General features: G+C 38.4%; 1 protein-coding gene across 10 annotated transcripts in view; it reads left to right on the forward strand.

The window, feature by feature from the left end:
• LOC105386248 (cyclin-dependent kinase 14) overlaps nucleotides 1–25,332 on the forward strand; it is an 81,126-nt gene that overhangs the window by 51,429 nt on the left and 4,365 nt on the right. For 8 of the 10 annotated variants that reach the window (XM_048631822.1, XM_048631825.1, XM_048631826.1 and 5 more), the window contains 2 exons: nucleotides 11,216–11,418; nucleotides 15,558–15,649. In XM_048631822.1, the coding sequence (XP_048487779.1) occupies nucleotides 11,216–11,418; nucleotides 15,558–15,649 (295 nt within the window). Of the gene's footprint in view, nucleotides 1–11,215; nucleotides 11,419–15,557; nucleotides 15,650–24,904; nucleotides 25,080–25,332 lie in introns of all 10 variants that reach the window. The other 2 variants (XM_048631823.1, XM_048631828.1) reach the window with 1 other exon arrangement.

A 25,332-nucleotide genomic window follows, 5' to 3' on the forward strand; every position in this document is an offset into this window, starting at 1 on the left:
AAAAGGTTTTGTGATTGATTCAGGTCATGTTTGCTTCCAATGAGTGCAGAAAATAATAATAAATAATATTTAAGTACTTTATTAAAATATAAAGGTTTTCAAAATAACATCTAAATTATTAACTCTTCAGATTTTACAAAGTGAAGAATTAATAATAACAGAATTGAATTATACAGAGTGTTGTAAAAAGGGTATTTATTTTCATGAGATTTGAAATTCTGATTTCATTTTCGGGCTTAGATAAACCATGATGCAAATGTAGGTTTCGGCTTAGTATACCGTTTTTGCTACACCCTGTATTTAACATAACTAATAAGAAAGTTTGACTATATTTAGGACCATTTAAATGGTAGCCAATAAAACAAAACCCAAAAAAAATTGGCCCCTTTTTACATACCTTCATGTTAAAAAAAACCGCAGGGTCAAGGGGGTCGCGAAAAATTTTTGAATACCAGGGGGGTCGCGTCATGAAAAAGGTTGAAAAACACTGATTTAGACTAAAGAACATATTTCAGCATAATGAGCTTAAAATTAACATGTTAATAAATATTCTACAAATAGTACCTATGCATTTATACGTACTATTTTTTTACAGATGAACTGGCCTTAGTACAGTTCGTCTATTAGGTATATTATTTAAATTTACAATGCTTAGTTTTGTTGCATGGTTCGTACTTAGATCTAATACACTATTTATTTACGTAGCTGCTTTAAAAAAATATAAAAATCCAAAGTATACAACAACGGTCACGCCTGCCCAATGGCTACCCTACATCCTGCGGGACCGCCGACCGGTGACTCAGCACAGACAGACAACAAACATTTTATATACACATACATACATGCATAATAACGTATGCAGTTTTATAACCGCACGTAGCGGGGATGGCCTCTCTAAACAACATGAATGAATAAACAAGCAATATCTCCGGCTCTGTTTGCGGGCAACGGGGTCACTTTAGCTAAGGAAAAACTAACTTTCGGAGCATTTATGATCTGAAATCTACTGTATTTCCTTGCATTATAATGTCCTCCTAGCCGAATTTCGACTACGGCGGCCAATCTCAATTGAGATCAGCCATCTACGCAGGAGTAGATTATAGTGCCCAAGTGTGTGCGCAGTACACAGGGGCACTCTCTGTTCCATCACTCTCATAGCCCAATGGGACGGATTGACCGACACGACTGGAGAGAGCTAGGCGCAGGACCGACTGCTTTACATGCCCATCCGACAGCATGGATCGTTTTTACTGTTTCGGACATCAGGTGATCAGCCTTCTATGTCCTAACCAAACTTAGAACCACAATTTAGAAACACAAATTGATGGTTCCACCCGGGAATCGAACCCGGGACCCCTGGGTCATGAAGCGAAGCTTCTACCACTAGACCACAGAGGCAGTTCCTTGCATTAAACGTACTGGGTGCAAGACAGGTCTGGTTAGTTGTTTGTATAGGTAGAGTAACCCCCGAGGCTTGGACTCAGCCGGGTGTGGTGGGGACTTACCGGCGGACTGTTTCATTTTCGATAAGCTGTTGGTTTAACAAATGCATGTAGGAGGTCAGCCGAAAAAAGAGTATGAAAAAAGAATGATATTATGATTATTAAGTAATTCTATGTTTGTACTTTTATGACTCTCAAACAAATCGGAAGGAGAGGAAATAATAGACATTTGAAATGTGTAGTTGTGCTTATTTATGCATCCTTCTTATCAAAAATACTCGAGGCACACGCCATACGCCACCTAGAGTAAGACATAGACACATCATTTACTCACAAATACAAAACAACATCATTAGGTACAGTTATAGTAAAACAAATCAATTTTTTTACATACAACTGGAGTTTAACAAAACCCACTGTCCGCAGACTTATTACGTATCCTTTAACGAAGTTGGTCCAGCGAGCGTCATCCAGAGCGACACATTAGCATCAACAATGCATAATGCACAGTTATACAGGGTGTTGCAAAAGTGGTGTACAGTGAAGGTCAAGAACTCCTGACACCCCTATATAGCTATAACTACAACCCTCCCACTTAGGCGCCACCTATATAAAATAACCTTGAACTACATAAACCTTGTTTCGTTACTAAGACTTCTGTGTGTGTGTTAAAAGATGGCGCTAAATATCGACCTTTATTAGTTTAAGCGCCATCTTAAATCAAATATTGGAACTAGCTTCATAAAGTTCATGCCAGAATGTTAAAACCTGTGTTGTTCACTTTTAACTATTGCAAGCCAGCTCAGTGTGATACGAAGTGATTGCATTTTTCACCAGTTTAACTACTTGACGGTGTGGTCTAATCGTTAAGGTATTCGGCTTTCAATATGGAGGTCCAGAGTTCAAATCTCTGGAAGGAGTGACTTTTAAAATTTATTTTTATGTTTTTCTTTGTTAATCATTATAGATAGGTTATTTTAGACTATCTTTATCAATATGAACAGGAAATAAAATAAAAATATAATATATAAGAAAAAAAAAGCTTTATTTCACTAAACAAGTAAATATTATTAGTCTGTATGCAGAATAATTATGAACAAAAGTAAACAAATTCAAAAATTGTAGAATTACAACAAAGAGAACCAACATGTTACTAAATTTCACAATTTACATCTCTTGTTGTTCTACAATTACATTATAAATAAGCAACAATTTTATTACTAATTACTTATAAATATGTAATCAATTATCTTAACAGTATGAACAATTATCTTACTAGTTACTAAATAAATTTTACTCATACTTAAACTGGAGACCCGTTAAATACCTACTAAACGTATAATAACATAGTTATAATGTTCCATTTCTTCAATGCGAGTTGTGGTGTTATCGTGTAGAAGATATTTCTCACGCAATGCAAACAGCAACCATAACATCATCTTTAAAATTCTCAAATTGATTCTTGTCATGCGTTTAGCTATTTTATAACAGTTCTTCAGGGCCCATTATAGGACATCCATCTTCGGTAACCTTTAAAAACAATAATTTGATCATGCCTTAATAAATATAATAATTGTGACATTATTACTATAGTGTAAAAAGTATATTATGATAATCTATAAGTAAAATAAATGAAAACCAATAATACTTATATAAAGTAACCAATAAAATTATAAAGAGAAAATACGAACCCAATGATGTCCTGGCACTTAACTCAATTAACAATGACCTTGTTAATAAATTCGTTTGTCATCGTTACAAATTAATAATGTTGATAACAAATTAATAATGTGTATTATACGTAAATATAAATCAGATGGAATTAACAAAACCCATCTCAATGCAACAAAACATTCTCTTCAAGTCTACAATTTCAATTGAGAAATAAATTCAAAATACCCTCTGCGCTTATAATATTTCATATTGTAAACAATTATCACTACATAGATTATACTTTTGCTAATGAACCGCAACATATTCACTATTTTGCAAACGAGTTTAACAAGCTTCGTGGCGTAGCGGGCAAATGGTTGGTTTGCGGATAATTGCGACGCGGGTTCGATCCCAGATGAAAAACAAAAAGAATTTAAAATTTGTATTTCATAATATTATTGTTCTATGAATTCGTTAGTTTGTGTAAATGATGGATATTATCTAAATGATGGATATAAATAGGAGAATATTAAAATAGTTCTATATCTGTCTATAGACACGAGCACTACCGCAACATACGTCACACCGGCTTTGCGTAGTAAGAATTTCTATTTGAAATGCAGGGGGTCAGGTTTATCTGCACCTGACTGTACTAAGCCGAAAGACTTCGGGGGCTCTTCTGCTAACCTTAATTTATACGACGTATTAAAATTCGTAAACTATTTTTGATGTTTCTTCCCGTTAACTGCGACTTTTTATTTTGTTTTCGAATTTAAAAAAATATTTTATTCATAATAACGAACCTATTTATATACCTTTAGCCTTATACAAAAGTTTTTTTTCACGATTTTCCAAAAGTTGTTAGAATGACCCCCCGCGTCACCCTTTCGGCTTAGTAACTACTACCATTTTTGCAACACCCTGTTTACCAATTTTCCAACACCTGTATAGTTAATAGAGTAATGTCTCTCGCGGCATGGCCAGTCCGCTGTCGAGCTCGCGGGGCGCCAGCGCGAATTAATATTTATTATTCCGAGAGTAATTACTTCCGAGTATTTGTCGCGCGCGATCGGTAATTACGAGCTGTCGGAACTCAAGTGTATGTGATAGTGCTGAGTGGCGCCGGGAGCGTTTTTGTAGATGATGTTTTAAGTAATGTTGTAGTTATTTAATCATTTAATTGCACTTCCTTCAGGAATTTTTACATTAGGAGACTAGGTACCTATTATTCTACAGATACTTAACTAAGAATACTTCTACCTATACGATTTCTTATAATCTTTCACGTGGAAAGTGACAGTCACAGTGGGGTATTTTAATGTGACTTCTAAGGTCATTAAACTTGCGCAAGGTAATACTTTTTACTAATAGTAATACAATTACTAATTAATTTAATTATCCTTTCACTACTTTCCATTATCCTATCCATTATATTCCCATAACGATTCCCACGGCACGGAATCACAAACTTTGTACTGAACTTGTTGTTCAACAGTATTTTTTCCAAATTTAAATGGCTACTAATACTGATATGCAAATACATAAGTTCGTGATAAACTGATAACGAAGGACGACACATAGTTCCCTCTGTCCACATCAACTTGTCTTCCTTTATCTTAACAATCTCGCAAATTTCACCACTAAAGTTAAGTCCATAAGGATTAATAGCCAGGTGATCGAGGGACTAAAGCGCGAGTGTGAATGAACGATCGGCAGTGATCAGGGTTCCGCAGACAATGCCTCCGCTACAATGCGCCGACGGAACCAATTGCTGGGCCATTCAGGTTTGCTGTCGGGAGTTTTCCACTCGATACAGTCATTCGATTGACTGACTGACTGATTGGTTGATTGTGGAGTGCAAATTATGGTGATGTGAATGGGGGTTGGCGGGGGTTTTTTTTAAATATACGAGTACAAGACCAGTTTTTTCGCGCAGGTTTCGCTTCGCCTTTAAAGGGTGTTAACTATTGGATTGTTATTTTATATTACAGAGCGGGTCACGCTCTGTAATATAAAATAACATTATTGACCGAGTGTAATCAAGTCATAGCCGACATAAATTTACAGACAGTCTGTCTAAAACTTCAAAGGGAAACTACTCCTCATTTCCTAATGCCCCGTCTCGGGACCTACACCCACTTACCTGCGAGTCCCGAAACGTGCAGGATAAAAACAAATAGAGGATAGATTGAGTTACTCTCCACCGAGAACTTTTACTACTGACGGTACGGACTGAAAGGCAAATGAGACGCGACAGGGGAAAAATTTGACCGGCAAATAAAAGAGACAGCCCAAACAACTTAACCTTTCAAACGTAACTCCTCTTTTTAAATTGATAATGAAGTTCGGAAGCCTGACAAATTAACGGCCTAACAACGAGTATACATGAAATTTATTACTTTTCCAGCGAAAATAAACTTCTGAACGGTACACGTTTTAGCTAATTGCCGCTTTGTTTCCGAAGGAAAGACGCCTGTCCATTTTAATTTGGCAACGCGGCGGCTCTGAGCGCAAAATTTGTTGCGGTTGCGCGGCCGGCGTAAAAAGTGTCTGCCGATGAAATACGGGTTCGTAAATAAAGCGCAGACTTTGTCGCGTGGATACAGTATAATGTGCTGTACAGTCGCCGTAATGTTATGTACATACATTGGTATAAAAGTGGGAACATTGATGTTGAATTATTCTTTATTTGTTGCCTCTGCTGTCAAGCTTGTGTTTAGACTAGATGCATGTATTGACGAGGATCTATGGTGACCTATTTCAATCAAATATCTTGTCATTCGTCGTGCGAATAAGGGTTTGTACCGCGCGGCTGCAAGCAGTCTTAGCTTTAGGGCCACCGGCCTCCATGATGGATTTGATAGTAGGTATACTAACAAGCTTTAGTTAACCTCTGAAAAATAATAAATAAACACAGCATATCCTAATTTTTAGAAACAAAATCAGTGCATAAAGTATATAAAGCTACGCGCCAGCTTAGCCCCTCTATAACTATTTACGGCGGTCAGAACTATAACTGGCCGTACACTATCATCAAAAAGCGATAGTCATAAAATATTATTACGAGCCCACTGTCCACTGGGAGGGAGTAATGGGCGGGGTGACATGACGTGCGGTGTGCAAACCTCTAATTGTAATTAATGTGGTGGTTGACACCGCTGTTGTTCGGCCTGGCCTGGCGACAGCTGAAATATTGACCCCATCCGGTTTCGCAGATACTTTTCATATTTTTCAGGATATATTTTGTAAAATATATGTAGGCTTTTTATATGATCGAAGCTTGTTATTCATAAATAAAAATAATGAAAAGTATTCGGGTGACAAACTCTTATCATCAAATAAAAAATATCAAACTTAAATGCCTCAACCCTTTACCGCGGCGCGCCTCTCTTCAAATAACAGTAATATACCGACCCGAATAAATAATAAAAAATACCTCCGACATGCCCCTAAACTCCCTAATGGGTAATATTGGGGGAAAATGGCAAGTAATAAGTAGGGACTATCGCCCGTAGTACCATTTATTACTATATGGATCCACACGCGGGCGCTGGGGACCGCGCCTCGGGCGGCGGCTAGGCAGTGTGCGAGCTTCGAATAGGATACATACAAACATACGTATGCTCACGACTGTAATCCCCGAAGGGGTAGTCAGAGGTGACTATACATAGGTATACAGGATACAGGAATACCTAAATAGATGTAATTTTACAGAAGCCTGTGATTGTGCAGTTTGTTGGTTCATGGATTTTTTGTCTTGTTAATATCAATCATTTTCTGATCTGTATATTCTAAGAAAAGAACTTCGTATAAATAAGAAACATCTTCGCTACGAGCGAAAAATTAGATGAATGTTGAGGTAAATACTAAGATCTATGGAAGTGATCCTCTTAAGCTTGTATCAAAAGCGCTCGATGTTGAAGACGGATGCGGGTCCCGCACCGAAACACTGGAAAGAGTACCTCCGTGGTTTTTCATGTACGGAAGCAAGCATACAATATAAACACGTAAAGAGTATCTCATTACAGTCACAGCTGTCACATCCAATAAGCACAAATCCCGTCAGCTCACGGCCCCTCACCTGTCGGTGGCTCGGCCACTGCCCACCGTTACCCCGCTGACCCAGATCCCGCCCCCAGTGTTCTAGCCACTGCGGGGTCACACTAGAAAAACGAAGTTTCTGAGCGAGCCACGACTCAATCTCTATACAGGGTGTTGAAAAGGGCATATGTTAGCGAATTTTTGTCATTCTTATTTCATTTCCGGGCTTAGATATAACATGCTGCACACGTAGATTTCGGCTTAGTATACCCTTTTTGGCACACCCTGTATATTAAAGGTGCCGATCGAACGACACCTCTCGTTCGTGCGTTTTTCGTCAGTAAAGAGTCACCCTCTCGGGTGTCGCCCGCACGTCGGGTCGCACATGGCGCGTCACGCAGCCAGCGCGGGAATGGACGCGTTTTGTCGTCGCGATTGATAAGGGGATTAAAAATGATGAGTGTGGCAGCGGCTTGTGTGTACATAGGTTGGGAGGCAAAGGTTTGTGGTTGTGGTAGGTGGCTGTTGTTAGTAAAATTATTGGAATTTTTAATAATAGAATATGTGCCTGATAAAGCAAGGACAGGGACCAGTTATGTAATAGAGTTTTTTTTTTTGCCAAATCAAGTTGTAAATACGTAGGTGGTCTGAAAAGTTTCCGACCTCAACGTGAAGATGGTAGCACACATCAATTAAAGTCAGGGAATGTAATTGTGCATCTTTTGACAGCAACACTTCAAAGTTTCAGCCATTTTTGACGAGCGGTTTGTATTTTACAGTCGTTAGAGTGAGTCGATGTGAGCATTTCTGTGAAAATGGAAAAAATCGAGTATCGAGCTGTCTTAAAATATTTGTTTTTGAAAGGGAATGCCCCTACGCAAATCAAAGATGAGTTAGATTCTGTGTACGGGGACTCTTCACCGTCATTTACCACAGTAAAATTTTGGGCAGCCGAATTTAAACGTGGCCGTAAGAGCTTCGGAGATGATGAACGTTCGGGACGTCCAAAAACTGCAACTACTGACGATAACATCGCTAAAGTTCTCCAAATGGTGTTAGACGACCGCCGAATTAAAGTGAGAGAGATAGCAGAGGCAATGAAAATGTCCAGAGATCGTGTTTGTCACATATTAAATCAAGATTTAGGCATGAGAAGGCTGTCCGCGCGTTGGCTGCCGCGTTTGCTAACGTCAGACCAACGACGTGTTCGAATGAACATTTCCAATGCTCTGTTGGCGCAGTTTAGGCGCAATAAATCCGAGTTTTGGTGCCGCCTAATTACTACATATATGAGAGACTATGTAGAAGAATAAAAATAAATTTTAAGAAAAAAAATCTTGTATCTATGTTAGGTCGGAAATTTTTCAGACCACCCACGTAATTGATAGCTATCGCCGATGAATGTACGGAAACGCAATTAGGTATCCTTTTTATTGCAAAGTACGAGGCTACCTGACACTTATTGAATGCAAGGGTAGTAAGCACATTAATTAATGGTAATCTCAAGTACCAGGAAGCATAACGCTGCTTCTACATGCCCGCAGAAAAACCAACATGTGTATTCTGAAATTCTGCTATAATAATTCGCTTCCGTGGCAAATACCTTTAGCTACAATTTCTCCATAGTTGCTTAGATCGTAACCAGGGAAAGGTTGATCAATTATACGTCAACTCCATATTTAATTCTTGACAGATGTGTCAAAAAAACACGCACTCACGCCTTGTACTAATGTACTCCCTTGCGGGGTAGGCAGAGGTGCATTGCTGCACCCACTTTTCAAAAGTCAAGCAATAATCCCTGGTTATACTCTAACCCACTATGGCGAAATTGGCACTTAGTAATGAAGCGTAAAAGCCTCCGGCCTCCCCACCTACTGGACCCTCGCGATGCACTTATCCAAATAGAGCCTCAGCTCAATGGACAGAAAAGTCAATCATCGGTGACCAATTCCATTTAAATGAACTAACTGCGCTCGCCCGTCAGTCATTTCAGTCATTTCCGTTAATTAACATTGAACTCGCATCTCGACTGCACTAGGGTTGTGGAGAGCATGATGTAGGGACATGAATAATATTAACGTTTCCGTATAAAGGTATTTGGTTCTTGTTAACATTAGTTTAAAGGGAGCCTTAATTGCCACTAAACAAATAATTATGTAAAAATTAGTGTTAACAAATTTGAAAACGCTAATGTCTAGGCTATCTTGGAGGATGCACTTTTGATAAATATTTTGTATTTTCAATATTTATGCAGTGATCAAAAAACAAATCTCTATTTTGCGGCTTTTTCAGTATCGTACAAGTAAATAGCGCTTCAATAGTCAACATATAAATCCACTCATAAGATGCTGACAGTAGATGTAGGATACCCAAAGGCCAAATCATCAATATCAGCTATTTACAACTCTTTCAGTAGCGAGTTTTACTCCCAGTTGAATAGACGTTGATGAATACGAATTGAATGATTTAATAAACCAGAAGGGAAAGAATGCTCGTAGCGAGCAATGTGAAACACTTTTTAAAAGGTTTCGAAGTCTGTACAACTATTTGTACGTTTGTCATGAAAAATATAACCATAGCACAGAATAATAACTAGTATATAGGTATACTGTACATAATGTAGGTAATTTGACTTCTAACATGCTCATATTCAAATAATTTCTTATAAAATGTGTAATTTCCACTGTATAAAATTTTATATTTTATGTTTTTTGTACCAATTAAGTAATATTCTATTGTATTCTGTGTCTCCATCCTCCTTCTAGGACTCAGGAAATATCCGTCGTCGAATATTGAAAGTTAAAGCGTGGAGAGCTGCAGTTAAACGCTTTCAAATTTAAATACAGCTTCGATTTGCCGGCTGCATTCTGATGCGGTCTGTATTTGAGCTGCGGTACCTATTGAAAAATATTCCGTTGTAGTACTGCTAATAGTGTTTGCAAAATATGAGAAATCCTTTGATTTTTCGTATAGTTTACCTGCTTTAAAAATTCACAACTCGTTTATATTTTTCTATGAATTTTAAAAGCTTCACGTTGAAAGTTCGCCGAAGAATTGAGGCTTATTCTGTAGTGCCACAGACCTGTCAGAGACATCTATCGGGCTGCGCGGAAACTAAAACAGCTTATAAATATTAAAATCTGTAGATGCTATGAAAGATGATTTATTTCCATCGTGTTCAAGCTTCATCGACGTCTCCCTTTCATGATGGCAAGTACCCACTTGTTCCGATACAGAGACTGGCAATAAATTAGGCTTTTCTGATGTAGCTTTGTCAGTAATTTATTTAGTACCCAACGCGGTCTTCAAATTAATTATCATCACAAGCGGTAACTGTAAAGATTTCCTTTCAATAGCTTGATTGGATGGTTTTCGGTTTGATGTCGATGACTTTACTACTTATCGTTGGCTCATAATTCATTAATAGTGAACTATAACTCACATTCTTCCCTTATCAAGCACATTAGTCATCCCGGTTGTGCATCATAGCGTCCCGGCCCCGGCTATATCTCATAATGGCCGGCTAATAGCCAGTAACGCGTATTAGCCGTAGCATCGACCGGAGAAATTGCTATGTCAATATCGATGAGAGCGTTGTTTTTTCTCTTCCTCTCTGAATTAATTTCCTCGCTGAGTGTCCCCCAGGGAGGGTCGGCGGTCCACGCTGTTTTCATGCTTGTTTAAAGCAATTTTTATTTATTACGTCGGTGCCATAACGTTGTAGAAGCTGATGAGATTAAATTTTTCACATTATTTACATATTTTTTATCATCTTCCCCTTAGTCACCCTAAGGGTGTATAACAGAGTTTACCTAATTGTTTCATTGTAACATCTCATATATGCAAATCAAAGTGCATATTAAACACAAGGTTTTTACATTTAATACGTTTTATCTTGCACACTATGCATGACAGACGTATCTCTTTTTAATGTTCCTGTGTGACCCTGCTGCTGTGGCATTGCTGAACATAGGTCTAGCAGTGCTATGCCGCAATGACTTGGATAACATGACACAATCAGCGTATACATCCAAAAACTATTTTATTTATTTATTTCTAACCAGTTGCCTTCTTTCCAGAATGGAGCGGCAGCGGCGAGAACGGCGAATACCGGGTGCGCAGACAACTCTCCGTCTCTTCAGACTCCAAGCTGCTGGACGAGGGGGCTCGCGAGGACGCGCGCGTGGTGCTGCGGCCCCGGCGCCCGCCGCGGCCCAAGTCCGAGGCCTTCCTGGGACCGGAGAATAGCAACAGGAGGACCAAGAGATTTAGTGCCTTTGGGGTGAGTGCAGTTGTGTTTGAAGCGATAGCGGTATAGGACGTAGGTGGGAGAGAGTGAACGATCAGCCATTTCAGAATCATGATAATATCTGGACGCCCTGGTCGTGCTGAATCCAAAGCGCCCTCACTGTAATAGCAGCTCCAAGACACTTACAGCCTTTGGGGTGAGTAAATGCGCTCTAATAGCGGCACCAACAGACGTTATAGCCTGGGGTGAGAAAATGCGCCTGATTGCGATACTCTTGTGACAGCATCATACGGATATAGGAGAATGGAGCGGCAGCGGCCAGTACCAGGTATGAGACAGCTGTCCGTCTCCTCTGACTCCAAGTTATTGGACGAGGGAGCTCGCGAGGACGCGCGCGTGGTGCTGCGGCCCCGGCGCCCGCCGCGGCCCAAGTCCGAGGCCTTCCTGGGACCGGAGAATAGCAATAGGAGGACCAAGAGATTTAGTGCCTTTGGGGTGAGTTTATTGCTGACATTTCCATGCTATAGGCTATCATGCATCGTATATGTGTATCATGCATGCGGCATCCCTGGACAGTCAAGGAGAACAAGTCAACAAGATGAGGCTTCAAGATTTGTTTGTTCACAAAAGCTTCCTGTTTCTTTTATTCCGACATATTGTGATATCTACTGAATAGATATTTTCTTTGTCAAGTAATAATCTAAATACCTAAACGCTTTTGTGACGTTAACATCGCACTAATTTCGTTCTATCTTCTTTACCGAACACATTAGACGAAATTACGCTTTAAATGCAAAAACAAGGCAACAAGCACCAGTGATGTCAGCATACGACACTGGGGGATCACTCTCTAAGACGGAAACCTAAGTTTCGGAGCGCGTCTTCGCCTTTATCTCGTTGTATTAAACGTGCCGATTGCAGCTCTCGTTCGTTCGTTTCTCGTCAGTATAGAGTGACCCTCCTGGAGCCGCCTTGACCACTTCACGTCCGGTTGTCGCGGCCGTAATGTCGCTTAGATGACTTTACTGCCACGTGCTTAAGTGCCGCCTCAGCACTAAGTTTAGCACTTAGAATATAACAGTTACCCGCCGACTTGTTACTGCGGTGTTACAAGTTTAATAACTTGTAGTAATACTAACTGTAACTACTCGGAGTTCATGTTGATTACACAGTTTGGACTTGTTGCTTTTGAATATGCAATTCTCATTATATATTTATCGTATATATGATCGAAGATGCAATTATATAAATTGCTTTTATGATCATTCATCCTTTTAATCTACGTTAATTTCACCAAAGTACACAATTACGATCGCGTATTCATAAAATCCTATTTGCGAGAGAACTCCTTTAAACATTAGTACGCTTTCTTGCTCTCCCTCGCTCCTAAGCATATACTATACCAAGCTAAGTTCAATATTTGACTCCACTAATGCGCAACTCGGCGTGTGTTGGCCAACACGCGGTGCATACGGGTCGGGGGTTCCATAACATTGCATTTGCTTATGTGTCTTGCTGTGTGGACTGAAACGCAGCTGAATATGCAAGTGACAAAGTTAGGTGGAATTGGCTTTTGTAAATAAATATTGAATTCATACAAACTAATTTGCCAGCCCTATATCATAAACTCTGCAAATGCATAATTTTATACTAATATACAAATTTTACGAATGAGTAAAGAAATAAAACGTTAGTGTCTGTGTGTTATACAGAACTAGATCCCTGTGCAAAGGCTATTAATACCCTTAAAGTCTAAAAGCTATCCAAAACAGTACCGTTTAATGAATCCACCACACCCGACCTAACCTAACCAATCCGTTATCTACACACGGCAGCTAATAAACAAAACCGCAGCTAAACAGCTCGTTTGGGCTGGACCAATCATCGATCAGCGCGGGCCCAGATTTCAATCAGGGCAGGGTACAAGCACCACCGCCCGCTCGCAGAGCATCCATCAAAGTCGGGCCTTGCCGGTCTGGGTGGGATTGTTGAGGCTGTGGAAGATTTTTGGGGGGTATTGGAGCCAATTGTGAAGATATAGATTTAAAATTTAAGCACTGTCAGAACTTAAAAATTGTGGTTTGGAATAATTAAGTTGACGTAACCAATAATATATATACAGGGGATTTTTGGATCAGGAAATTAAGGTTTGGCATTGCGAAATTTTAATATGTGTTTCATCAGAGGGTGCATTGTTGCATTTTGCTATTTTACTGTACAGTGTGTTCCATTTAAGCTAGTCTTTCTAGTCAGGTAATATTTAATATTTACCTAATTGTTGTTCAAAGCAAAAATACTTAGTCAAAAAACGTAGATGGATGTGAATTGTCAAACATACATAAAAAGCAGATTTAGCATTTCTTTTGATTAATGGAGCTGCTGTCATACAGGCTATTCCTATTTCAGGTGGGATATTATATCTAGAATTGATCCACAATCGACAAACTGTCAAACCTTCGTTCAGCAACATCTGTCATACTGGGATTGGCCACCCAATCTATCACGGTGTTAGCAGTCAAGTGCTGGATAAAAAGGTACTGTCAAGCTATGGATTTGTTAGCACATGTTGGCTCAAACGATACTATTAGGAATTTACACACCAAATGGAGTGATCGAATTTGGACGGAAATAGGTGTAAAACGACCATTAGAAGGACACAAACGTTAGCGCAACTTGATTCAAATCTGCTTATGAACTTCAAATTACTTTTATGAGATTATTTATGAAGACTTCAACAATTCATCATGCATTGTATGTGTAAAGACCTTACTGTATAATAATGTCAAGTTTTAGTTAGTTCCGTCGTCTACACGACCACAAGTTTCAGCCCATTCAAACTCTTATATCTTCGGAATTAGCTTCATTCATTCCAACTGTCACTGAATATTAGACAAAGCTGATTCAATCTTCTGAGACCAAGTGGTCTTTAGCCTACAGGAGTCGATTTTCAAAGCGAACTAAAAGCTGAAGTTCTACAATAGTAGTAGAAGTTCGAGTTCAGGGGTTAATATCCAAGATAAACGCGTGCATTTGACGGAATTGTATGTTAGCAGGCAAAATATCTACGTTACAATACGTAGATATTACGTGGGTCTACTTAATAATATGTATATTCCTTTTGATAATAAGTGCAATTTGTAATTGACTTTCAACAATATACTTCCCTTAAGTGTTTTGTCTATAGGTATATAATACTTTTTCTGTAAGATTTCCTTCATAAATAAGTAAATAGAAAATTGAATCATTAGGTTGTTATCTACTGCAACATATGATTTGAAGACCCAAGTTTAATTTAACACAATGAGTTTTAAACGTGCTATACAGTGCAGACACGAGGTCTGCGTTCCACTATGGTTTTTAAATATGTCGCCTAAGCGATGTTCAATCGATAGGCAGTTACAGGGGGTTTTTCCAGGTTTCGCGATCAATCACATTCTCCCGAACTGCTACAAATAATGGTACCTACAAGTTACAATGGCTTCAGTAAAGTGATAGATGACGCCGGAAAGTCATACAAAGGGCAAAGGCATCAAACATCGTTATCCTGTGAAGACAAGCATGCTATTATACAACTTCGGTTCTGAGGGTGTATGGGATGAATTGAAAGTAATAGGAGTTGTTTAGACTCATTATGTCGGCTGATGATGTGCAAAGTAAGCGACAGATAAAAGAGAAATTACACGGCTGAAGTGTTTGTAGATTGTGGTTTCTTTGTAATGTTTAATGAAACAGCGTTTATTAATGACTAATAACATACACTTCAATGAAGATTAGCTCCTACTGAGCCCATGAAATATTCATGACAAGTATGACATGTACAACATTTTGTAAATTTCAGGAAATAATCCGTCTCCTAAAACTGTATTAACCTGACAAATTTAGGCGCAAGTCGTTAATAAATGAATTGTTTAACAGAGCCTGGCTTCTTCCCCCTTCACATCTTGAGTACGAAATAATGTTTGTATTGTGTAGCATCTATTCTGTAGAAGAGCTCTATATCGACTGAATTGCATCAGTAGAGTAAATCTGTATCATAAATAAATGGATTATATTTTTTAAGGCTTTTTACAGCCTATGGACTGAATTTAGCATGTGTCTAAGTATTGATGATAAAACCCTATTTTATAGTCTATTCCAAATTGTAGAATAACATTATACTTTCTTGTCCGCAGGGGGACTCCCCGTTTGGTAAATCGGAGGCGTACATCAAGCTGGAGCAGCTCGGCGAGGGCTCCTACGCCACCGTCTTCAAGGGGTACAGCAAGTGAGTACGACCACCCTGCATATCGTCGTCATCCTGCATATCATCATCACTCTGTATATCAGCATCACCCTGTATATCATTATCACCCTGTATATCATCATACCCTGTATGTTGGATAAATATATTTAATAAAATAAATATTATATAGGTTTTTGCTCACGTGATGGTTCAAGGTCCAAAGCTCGGCGTGGAGGGCCCTCCCGATGCTTGAGTAATCCGTTTTAATCTTGAGGTTCTCACACACAAAATCACATGTCCACTTATAATCGTATACACAAATATAATGCCTAATAGCAGCTGGTAATATTTAACCGAAAATACAAATATTGCGAATATCGAGACCGCGCCGAAATACAAGAGCAGATAACCCGACGAGAGGCTGCCAACGACTGAGTAGACTGTCAAAAATAAAAGAACCTACCCACATACAAATATAAGAGCCTACCCACATACAATTATTAAAGTGTTCGTCGGTACCGAACACTGTATAACATCATCATCCTGTATATCAGCATCACCCTGTATATCATCATCACCCTGTATATCATCATCACCCTGTATATCATCATCACCCTGTATATCATCATCACCCTGTATATCATCATCACCCTGTATATCATCATCACCCTGTATATCATCATCACCCTGTATATCATCATCACCCTGTATATCATCATCACCCTGTATATCATCATCACCCTGTATATCATCATCACCCTGTATATCATCATCACCCTGTATATCATCATCACCCTGTATATCATCATCACCCTGTATATCATCATCACCCTGTATATCATCATCACCCTGTATATCATCATCACCCTGTATATCATCATCACCCTGTATATCATCATCACCCTGTATATCATCATCACCCTGTATATCATCATCATCACCGTCCACGTCTGGACTTGGCCCAAGCAGTGAGACAATACTCTGTCGTCGGCCTTCTTTAACTTCCACCCAATACCTGATATTTTCACAGAAAGTTCATTACACATATCACGTATCATTTACACAGAAAGTTACACATTTATGGTTGCAAAAGTAAAACTGCCTTGCTTAGGGGGTCAGAGCTACATACCTGCCCGGCTTTCAAGGAATGCTAGAGCCAATGTTACAGATAGAGGGCCAATTTTCAACTTCTAGATACAATAAAGAAACTGAAAATTAAAAGTTTAAATATTCTGCAACCCTCACGCTGGCCCCACAGCCATAGCTATCGCACAACAGTTAACAGATAGCCTTTCGGTAATATCAACCTTGTGACTAGCTATAGGTAACTACAGGCACACCGTAGCCAACAGTAACTAACGCTATACTAAAGAAACGGGAGTTGATCCAATAAAAAACAATCGTACCTTTACAGGTACGCAAATTGAGTTACGGTAAAAGCCCAGTATCAGCATTTTACTCTCTTTCCGCCGCGCTGTGCATAAACTAGTTAGCTGATAAAACCTACCGGCTTTTCTAGCCATTTTACATAGAGCACGGGCACGCTAGCCGTGTCGTAAAGTTGGATAAAAATGACAATAACGAGGGTAGAATTTTTTTATGTGTGTATGTGAATTGGATAGTTTCATATTTTATTATTTAGTAGTTACATAAATTTTCACTATCTTTCATGTTTTCCATTATTTTCACACCACAACAACCTATGTTACCAAGTTAGAAGGTATGCCTTGCTGCATCTACGACTTCCTTCAATCTCAGTTGCATGACGCCGCCGTGAGATAAAGCTATAATGTAAAAATGTAAGCTTTCAGTTATGTGTGAGTAATGTAACCAACGCATTACCTGTCACTTAGCTAACTCGTCACGACTCAACATTTTCTCCTGAAAGGAAACAGACATTTATTTTATACTGCCTTTTATATTTGAAGCAAAACAGGAAACCAATGTTTTTTTTTGTTATCTCACTTTCTTACTAAGGAAGGCGTTTAACATCATAATTTTCGTTACATACAATCCGACCTTTTCAAAATAGTCATCAGACTATACATTTTGTACTTTAACATAAACGTTAGCTATTAAGTTTACAACTTTAAACTATCCGAATATGGTAGCACTTTGAATATAGTTGACGTTTCAAAAGTACCTACTATTATGCATAAGTAAGGACTTTCGCTCCCTGGGGCCCCGGTTCTGCTAAGCGAATTGCGGTTACGTGGTGTTTCGCTATAGCGAGTCTTGCACTTTACGTGCATTTCCTGACGTAAGCTCTCAATCACGTTAATGGGGTCACGGTGGCTCGGTTAAATATTTACCGGAATTCTCCAGAGACAACTTTTTACCTAATTTATTGACTTGGTGTTTGGAATTGCATCGAATTTGTGTGATCAAGGCTGCTCGTATAGTTAGATAAAATATTATAATTTTAAGCACAGCTCTAAATGAAAAAAGGATGTAGGATATGTAGTAAAAATATAGTCGCACTACATTGAGCGAACATCTCAAACCAAAAAACACATCAAATTAGCTCGCCCGTCCCAAACCACACCATTCAAACTCATACCATATTTCTTATTAGGTCAGGGAGTGTAAGCTTCTGTAAATATAATAATATGTATACTCGTATACAGGGTGTCCCAAAAGTCAACGTCATCCCTTAAAGGGCTGATAGGTCAGCTCATGAGAGGCCAGAATGTCACAATATGACTTTAGTAAAAACTCGATAATTTTCGAGATATTGACACTTTTATAAATGTGCTGAAAATCGACACCTTGGATCAGTTTTTCGGGTGCCGCCGGTACAAAAATCCATATTATTAGAATTTGTTTGGTGTTGCATCACCCTGTATAGCCCTGCTATTGATCGCAGGCAAAAAAAAATCGAATAATGCTGTATGTTTAAAAAAAACACGGTTTTCAAAGTCATAAAAGGTAATCGTATTTTTTTATAAACAACTTTGACTCTACATACTGTAAAAAAAATATACCACGCAAACCTGGCACCTTATTTGAAAAGATTGCTCATTTAATGCAGTTTCCAAAATGGTATGAAACGTTGCTATTGTTTCAATTAACAAAAAAGTTATTGCTATTTTAGTACAAAACGACCTCGATGTAAAATTGTTTGAAGGAAATTTATCTGACTGAATTTATTAAGGGTAAGTCATGTTGGAATAAGTAAAAGTAAAATAGGTGGTGTGGCCGGGAGTGGGAAAAGAGACAACGTTGTCACAGTTAATAAAAAAAACGCATTTTGAGTATCTTTCTCGAAAAAAGTGGACTATTGCTCATTTAATGCAGTTTCCAAAATGGTATGAAACGTTGCTATTGTTTCAATTAACAAAAAAGTTATTGCTATTTTAGTACAAAACGACCTCGATGTAAAATTGTTTGAAGGAAATTTATCTGACTGAATTTATTAAGGGTAAGTCATGTTGGAATAAGTAAAAGTAAAATAGGTGGTGTGGCCGGGAGTGGGAAAAGAGACAACGTTGTCACAGTTAATAAAAAAAACGCATTTTGAGTATCTTTCTCGAAAAAAGTGGACTATTGCTCATTTAATGCAGTTTCCAAAATGGTATGAAACGTTGCTATTGTTTCAATTAACAAAAAAGTTATTGCTATTTTAGTATAAAACGACCTCGATGTAAAATTGTTTGAAGGAAATTTATCTGACTGAATTTATTAAGGGTAAGTCATGTTGGAATAAGTAAAAGTAAAATAGGTGGTGGGGTCAGCCGTGGCAACATAGATGACGCAAAAATAGCTAAGAAAAAACTCACCAAACTCTTATAAAACATATTTTGCGTTTCTTACACCTTATTTAAACATTTATAGACTTTTATTTTTATATCTCAAAATTATAACACCACATTATTATATTAAGTACATAATCAGCAAAAAATTATACTCATTACTTAATGGTCATAATCATAATTTTGAGAGTTTGGTTTTGTTTAACAATAACTTTAAAATAAATAACAAGTAATTAGAGGTAATGTTAATGATCTGTCCCTTTTTTGGATACTGTGGGTGTAAAATGTACATGTGTAAGCGTTTTACTTGTACAATATCACACATTAGCACTACTCAGGAATGTACGTTACCATGCGCTACATTTATGGGGAATGTGGAGTTGCTATAGTCCACTTTTTTCGAGAAAGATACTCAAAATGCGTTTTTTTTATTAACTGTGACAACGTTGTCTCTTTTCTCACTCCCGGCCACACCACCTATTTTACTTTTACTCATTCCAACATGACTTACCCTTAATAAATTCAGTCAGATAAATTTCCTTCAAACAATTTTACATCGAGGTCGTTTTGTACTAAAATAGCAATAACTTTTTTGTTAATTGAAACAATAGCAACGTTTCATACCATTTTGGAAACTGCATTAAATGAGCAATCTTTTCAAATAAGGTGCCAGGTTTGCGTGGTATATTTTTTTTACAGTATGTAGAGTCAAAGTTGTTTATAAAAAAATACGATTACCTTTTATGACTTTGAAAACCGTGTTTTTTTTAAACATACAGCATTATTCGATTTTTTTTTGCCTGCGATCAATAGCAGGGCTATACAGGGTGATGCAACACCAAACAAATTCTAATAATATGGATTTTTGTACCGGCGGCACCCGAAAAACTGATCCAAGGTGTCGATTTTCAGCACATTTATAAAAGTGTCAATATCTCGAAAATTATCGAGTTTTTACTAAAGTCATATTGTGACATTCTGGCCTCTCATGAGCTGACCTATCAGCCCTTTAAGGGATGACGTTGACTTTTGGGACACCCTGTATGTAAATAAAGTGTCTGTCGTACATACATCACATCCAAACTTTGTTGGCGCCTCCGCTCCGCGTGATCACTTATACAACTTATGTGACAACATGATGCGTATAGTAAGAAGACTTAACTCAGTTGAGTTATTACAATTGTGTGTCTGTCGCAGCCGGATCGTATAATCCGCCGTATTACATTACGGCTGGCCGCATTACAACACAGGGCCGCTTTGTAATGCGCCGGATCAACGTTTAGCCGCATTGTTATTTGAATACGTTCTTCAATACGGCGGCCCACGTTTAGCCGCATCGTACTACTACTGAATTGTAGGGTGACCATGTCCATACTAAGCATGACATTACAGGTGAAGGATTTTTGTAATCATAATAGAGTAAATCTATCATATGGACTTCCATTAAAGTATCAAAATACTGTTCATGGGCACTACTCGGATTGTAGGATCTTCGGAATTATTATTCTTCATGATCAACATCACTTCTGGACGTAGGCCTCTCCGAAAGCCCGCCACTGGATGCGATCTACAGCTTTCCACATCCAATCATAACCAGCCACCGTTCGCAATAGCCGCCCCATATAGCCTGAGGTCGTCCCACACTACGTTTGCCTCGTCGCAGTCTCTTCAAGATCAAATAACCTTTGCCGGCCACATTCATATGTTTTGACCCAGTAGTATTATCTGGAAATCCGCCGACCAGCAGAATCCATGGTCACTTTAGGTGATTGATGTGCGTTATAACTTTTGTACGTTTTTCACTGTACCGCATTGATCGGAATAGAAATTATTTAATTTCACGTGAAAATTGTTCTTGAAGTACTGTTTACAAGCATATTTAACACGATTTCTTCGTTTTAATCATCATCAAATATCTGTATCCAACGCTATTATTGTTATTATGTTAAGCAGCGCCACGAGTGTTAAAAATCAAAACTAAAATCTTTCAAAGCGGCGGCTAATCTCTCGCCGTATTACATAACGGCCAGCCGTATTGAATGACGTATGATGTCGAATACAATCCGGCGCATTTTCATTCAGCCGTATTCAATACGCCTAAACGTTGATCCGCCGCATTACAAAGCGGCCCTGTCTTGTAATGCGGCTAGCCGTCATGTAATACGGCGGGTTATACGATCCGGCTGCGACATGTCTACTGTTTATTGGATTCATCATTTCATAATTTATGAATATTATACTGCTGTTTATATTTATATTAATGTAACTGCGACCTAAATAATATATTGTGACTCCCCTTGCTATTAGTCAAATTTCACTCTCCAGTCTTTTATAATCTTGAAGAGGCGGTGTCAAGCCGCACAAATTCTTTGTGAGTTACTAGTATAAATAAATACTTTACTACCATCAAGATCAAGAAACCAGAGGTCAGATGCCAGGCATAAGCCACAGCATTCGAAACAAAAATCTGCTTACAATATTTCAGAAACTTGTAAGTAACAATCTTTACTTATTTAATTATTTACTGAATGCTGTAAGCTTTTTCTACCAACCCACAGTCCGTGCAAGAAAATGTATGTTGTGAGGAGTTCACTTGGTATTCACGACCTAGTTCTTATTCGTGAATCCTGAAAGTTCAGTAAACAAACTTGGCGATACTTCGCTATCGTATTTACATATCGCGAGACTTCCGACAACTTTACTGCGAACTATAGAGGGAGTACAGAAGTATAGCTCAAATATTTCACTGTTGTAGCGCGGGAGCTTCAGCCGGCTGAACTGGCAACTGTAATGGTGACATAAGAAATGTTGAGGACAGAGTTTTCTAGCCTTCCTAGGAAGTAAGTCCAGGTGTGGACGGTTGTTATAGCTTGACATACAAAATCCATAACCTATGGTGAAATTCATTAGTTACGGTCCAGGCTTAGGAAGGAAGTTAAGACCTTGGGGGTGCGCACAAAGATTCCATTCGAGAAAGCCAGGTGAACCTCCATAGAGAATAGAGTAGAAAAATACTCTATTAAATTTGTCGAAGTAGTTTCTCTACTGTACCCTCGCTGTCCGGTGGCTCTGCTCCTTCAGTGTATGACTTGTACATTTCGGTTCAGCGCACAAATATATGTTTATGATTTTCCGTTCCATTGCGCGTGTATTATCACATTTTATGCTTCAATTTAGAGGTTCATGTTAGTATGTGGTCTGCTGAACTGGGTAGGTTAACTCTAAATAGCATATTGATCACATAACCATGTATACTTGTATAACTTAGTTCTAAGTTCATACAGATATCCATTTCATAATTCCACAAGTCAATAAGACAATTAATATTTAAATCTGAGGACACAGTGTGGTGACGCTCCTAGAGATAGCTCTACATCCACCAGTGGATGTCTATGATGTAAGGTCGTCGGACTAGAACACGAGAAATAGCTATTATAAGATAGACCAATATATGTACGGTGGCCTGCGCCTAAAAGTATACAGGTGGAGTTTTTAAAATAGCGATCTCAAGCTCACATGCTGCTCAAGCACATCCACATAAACACCACTGCTACACACATCATACACAACACGTCCCCGGATTTAAAACAGATGTAGCTGGTCCCTTCATCATCAGGGATCGCTATTTTAAAAACTCCGCCTGTATACTTTTAGGCGCAGGCCACCGTACATATACATTTTTTCTATAAAAGCTAATATGCTAAATAAAATATGCTATGATCACAATGTTTCTTTACAATTCACGTTATTTTATAATCCTTTGTTTCTTCTAGAATAGTAGATAATAGAATAATAGATCTTTATAGTGCACTTTATGTAAAATTGCACACCTGTGTTGGGTGTTTTACGACTCGCCATAATTCACTCTGTCGCTCCAAAAATGTTATACCTAGGTATCTACGTGTAAAACTTATATTTGAGATTTTTCCCATTCATAATTTAATTCCGAATATTAAAGTTTTATTTGTTCTAAGTTAAAATATTACTCCTTTGTTATCTGATTGGTACAATTTTAAAATGTGGTGGGAAATTAAATATAGTTAAGTATCTGAATTTAAAGAGCGTTTGTAAATTTTGTAATTCCTAAGATTTTATCTGTCTACTACACACTGCGTACAGAACAGTCTGACAAAACCTTAGAAATTACAAACCCCTAAATATGTTTGCAGCCTAATATTGAGAATATAGTAACCCATAGAACTATTGAGAAGAGCATTGAACAAGACTGTGTCTTTCACTTATCAATTTTATCATACTTCCGGGAAAACAGCTTTTCAGTATTTATTTTAAAACAAGAAATTATTGAACAGGAACAACGTCGTCGGTAACATGCTGTAATACATGCTTTTCAATGTTAGACATAATGATTATAGAATATACTACGGCTAAACCCACTTCACAATAACCTTTATTCCCCTTGCATACAGTCTATATTATCTTGCGAATGCTCGGAGGTGTGCAGAGGTCTTGACACAAAGACCTAATCAAGCCGCGAGCAACAATTATTCATGAACTGTTGAGTGAAGTGGCCCGTTTCAACTCTACATACAAGAATACTGGGCTACGTGTACGCGATTCCTAACCTTATAACAAGTGGTGTAAAGTTACAAGTTGTTGAGCGGTGAAGTGTAACCACGTGACTGAATGAATGCTCAATTTTTATATGTAAAGCTTTCCGCATTTGTAACTGGGTAGCTAGGATGTGAGTGCGGAATATGAGATGGATTCAGATCATATTTTATTCCTCAAACCTAACTTTTGATTAGTTTTATAGTCGTAAGATAAAGGGATAAGGTGACTGAGTGACTAATCTATTCGTGTATAACTTTATGATACATCCCATCATACTGATTGAACAGAAAACAGACATGGATGAATCTAATAATTATTACTACTGACCAACCTAAAGACAAAAAAAAATGCCACCCATGGTTAAATTAGTTTATGTTTTATTTGTATTAAAAAAAAGTGTCATATAAATTGTGTATTCCCGAGCTATAGGTATTACAAGTAGGTACTGTAGGAAATTAAGGTCACACGTGTCTTGAACTTTTAACGACTTGCAGGTTCAGAAAAACTTTTTTAATAACGCCATCGCGGAAACGATTCCAAAGAAACAACAATTTAATGAAATAAGTAGTCGTCTAATTCAACTTGGCTCGTAAGGTTCGAGCGAAAATGGCGCATGACTTTAGACGAATACATCAATTTTGTTTAAATATGGCCCAGGACAAGCCATATATTCTAACAAAGGATTGTCCATCTTGTTACACCACCAGTATTCATTACCACTCCCCGTGGTATTACATAGTTTCGTTCCACGTTGCAATCCTCCCTTACAATTCATAGCGGTCATTTTCACTACCACTGGTAATAGATCACAAAGCAAACATAACCCAAACCTAACCTTTAGCAACCCAATTAAGTTGTAATGTAAAATTTGTTATCAATATTTCTTGGTCCACAAATATTTTTTCTCTTACTTATTTATCTAACCACTCCCTTCTCCTTATCTATCAATCTAACTAATCCCTTCTCCCCCCAGCCTAACCCAGCAAGTGGTGGCGCTGAAAGAGATCCGGCTGCAAGAGGAGGAGGGCGCGCCCTTCACGGCCATCCGCGAGGCGTCGCTGCTGAAGGAGCTGAAGCACGCCAACATAGTGACGCTGCACGACATCGTGCACACGCGGGAGACGCTCACCTTCGTGTTCGAGTTTGTTGTGAGTACTGGATTCTAGGGGGTAAAGCGGCTATTGGGATGTCAAGTACTGGATTCTAGGGAGAAAAGCGTCTATTGGGATGTCAAGTATTGGATTCTAGGATAAAAGCGTTTACTGGGTGGTTAAGAGATTCTACCCGGGATGGTTGGAATTTGGTCTCTTTCCTCATTCAGCTACTATCGGCTGTGTAAGTTAAATGATGTAGCGGGCTAAAGTATTAGGTCACAAAGGATGTGACGTTGGGCTTGTGATG

The sequence above is a fragment of the Plutella xylostella genome, chromosome 29 (assembly GCF_932276165.1).
Source record: "Plutella xylostella chromosome 29, ilPluXylo3.1, whole genome shotgun sequence".
Classification (NCBI taxonomy): domain Eukaryota; kingdom Metazoa; phylum Arthropoda; class Insecta; order Lepidoptera; family Plutellidae; genus Plutella; species Plutella xylostella.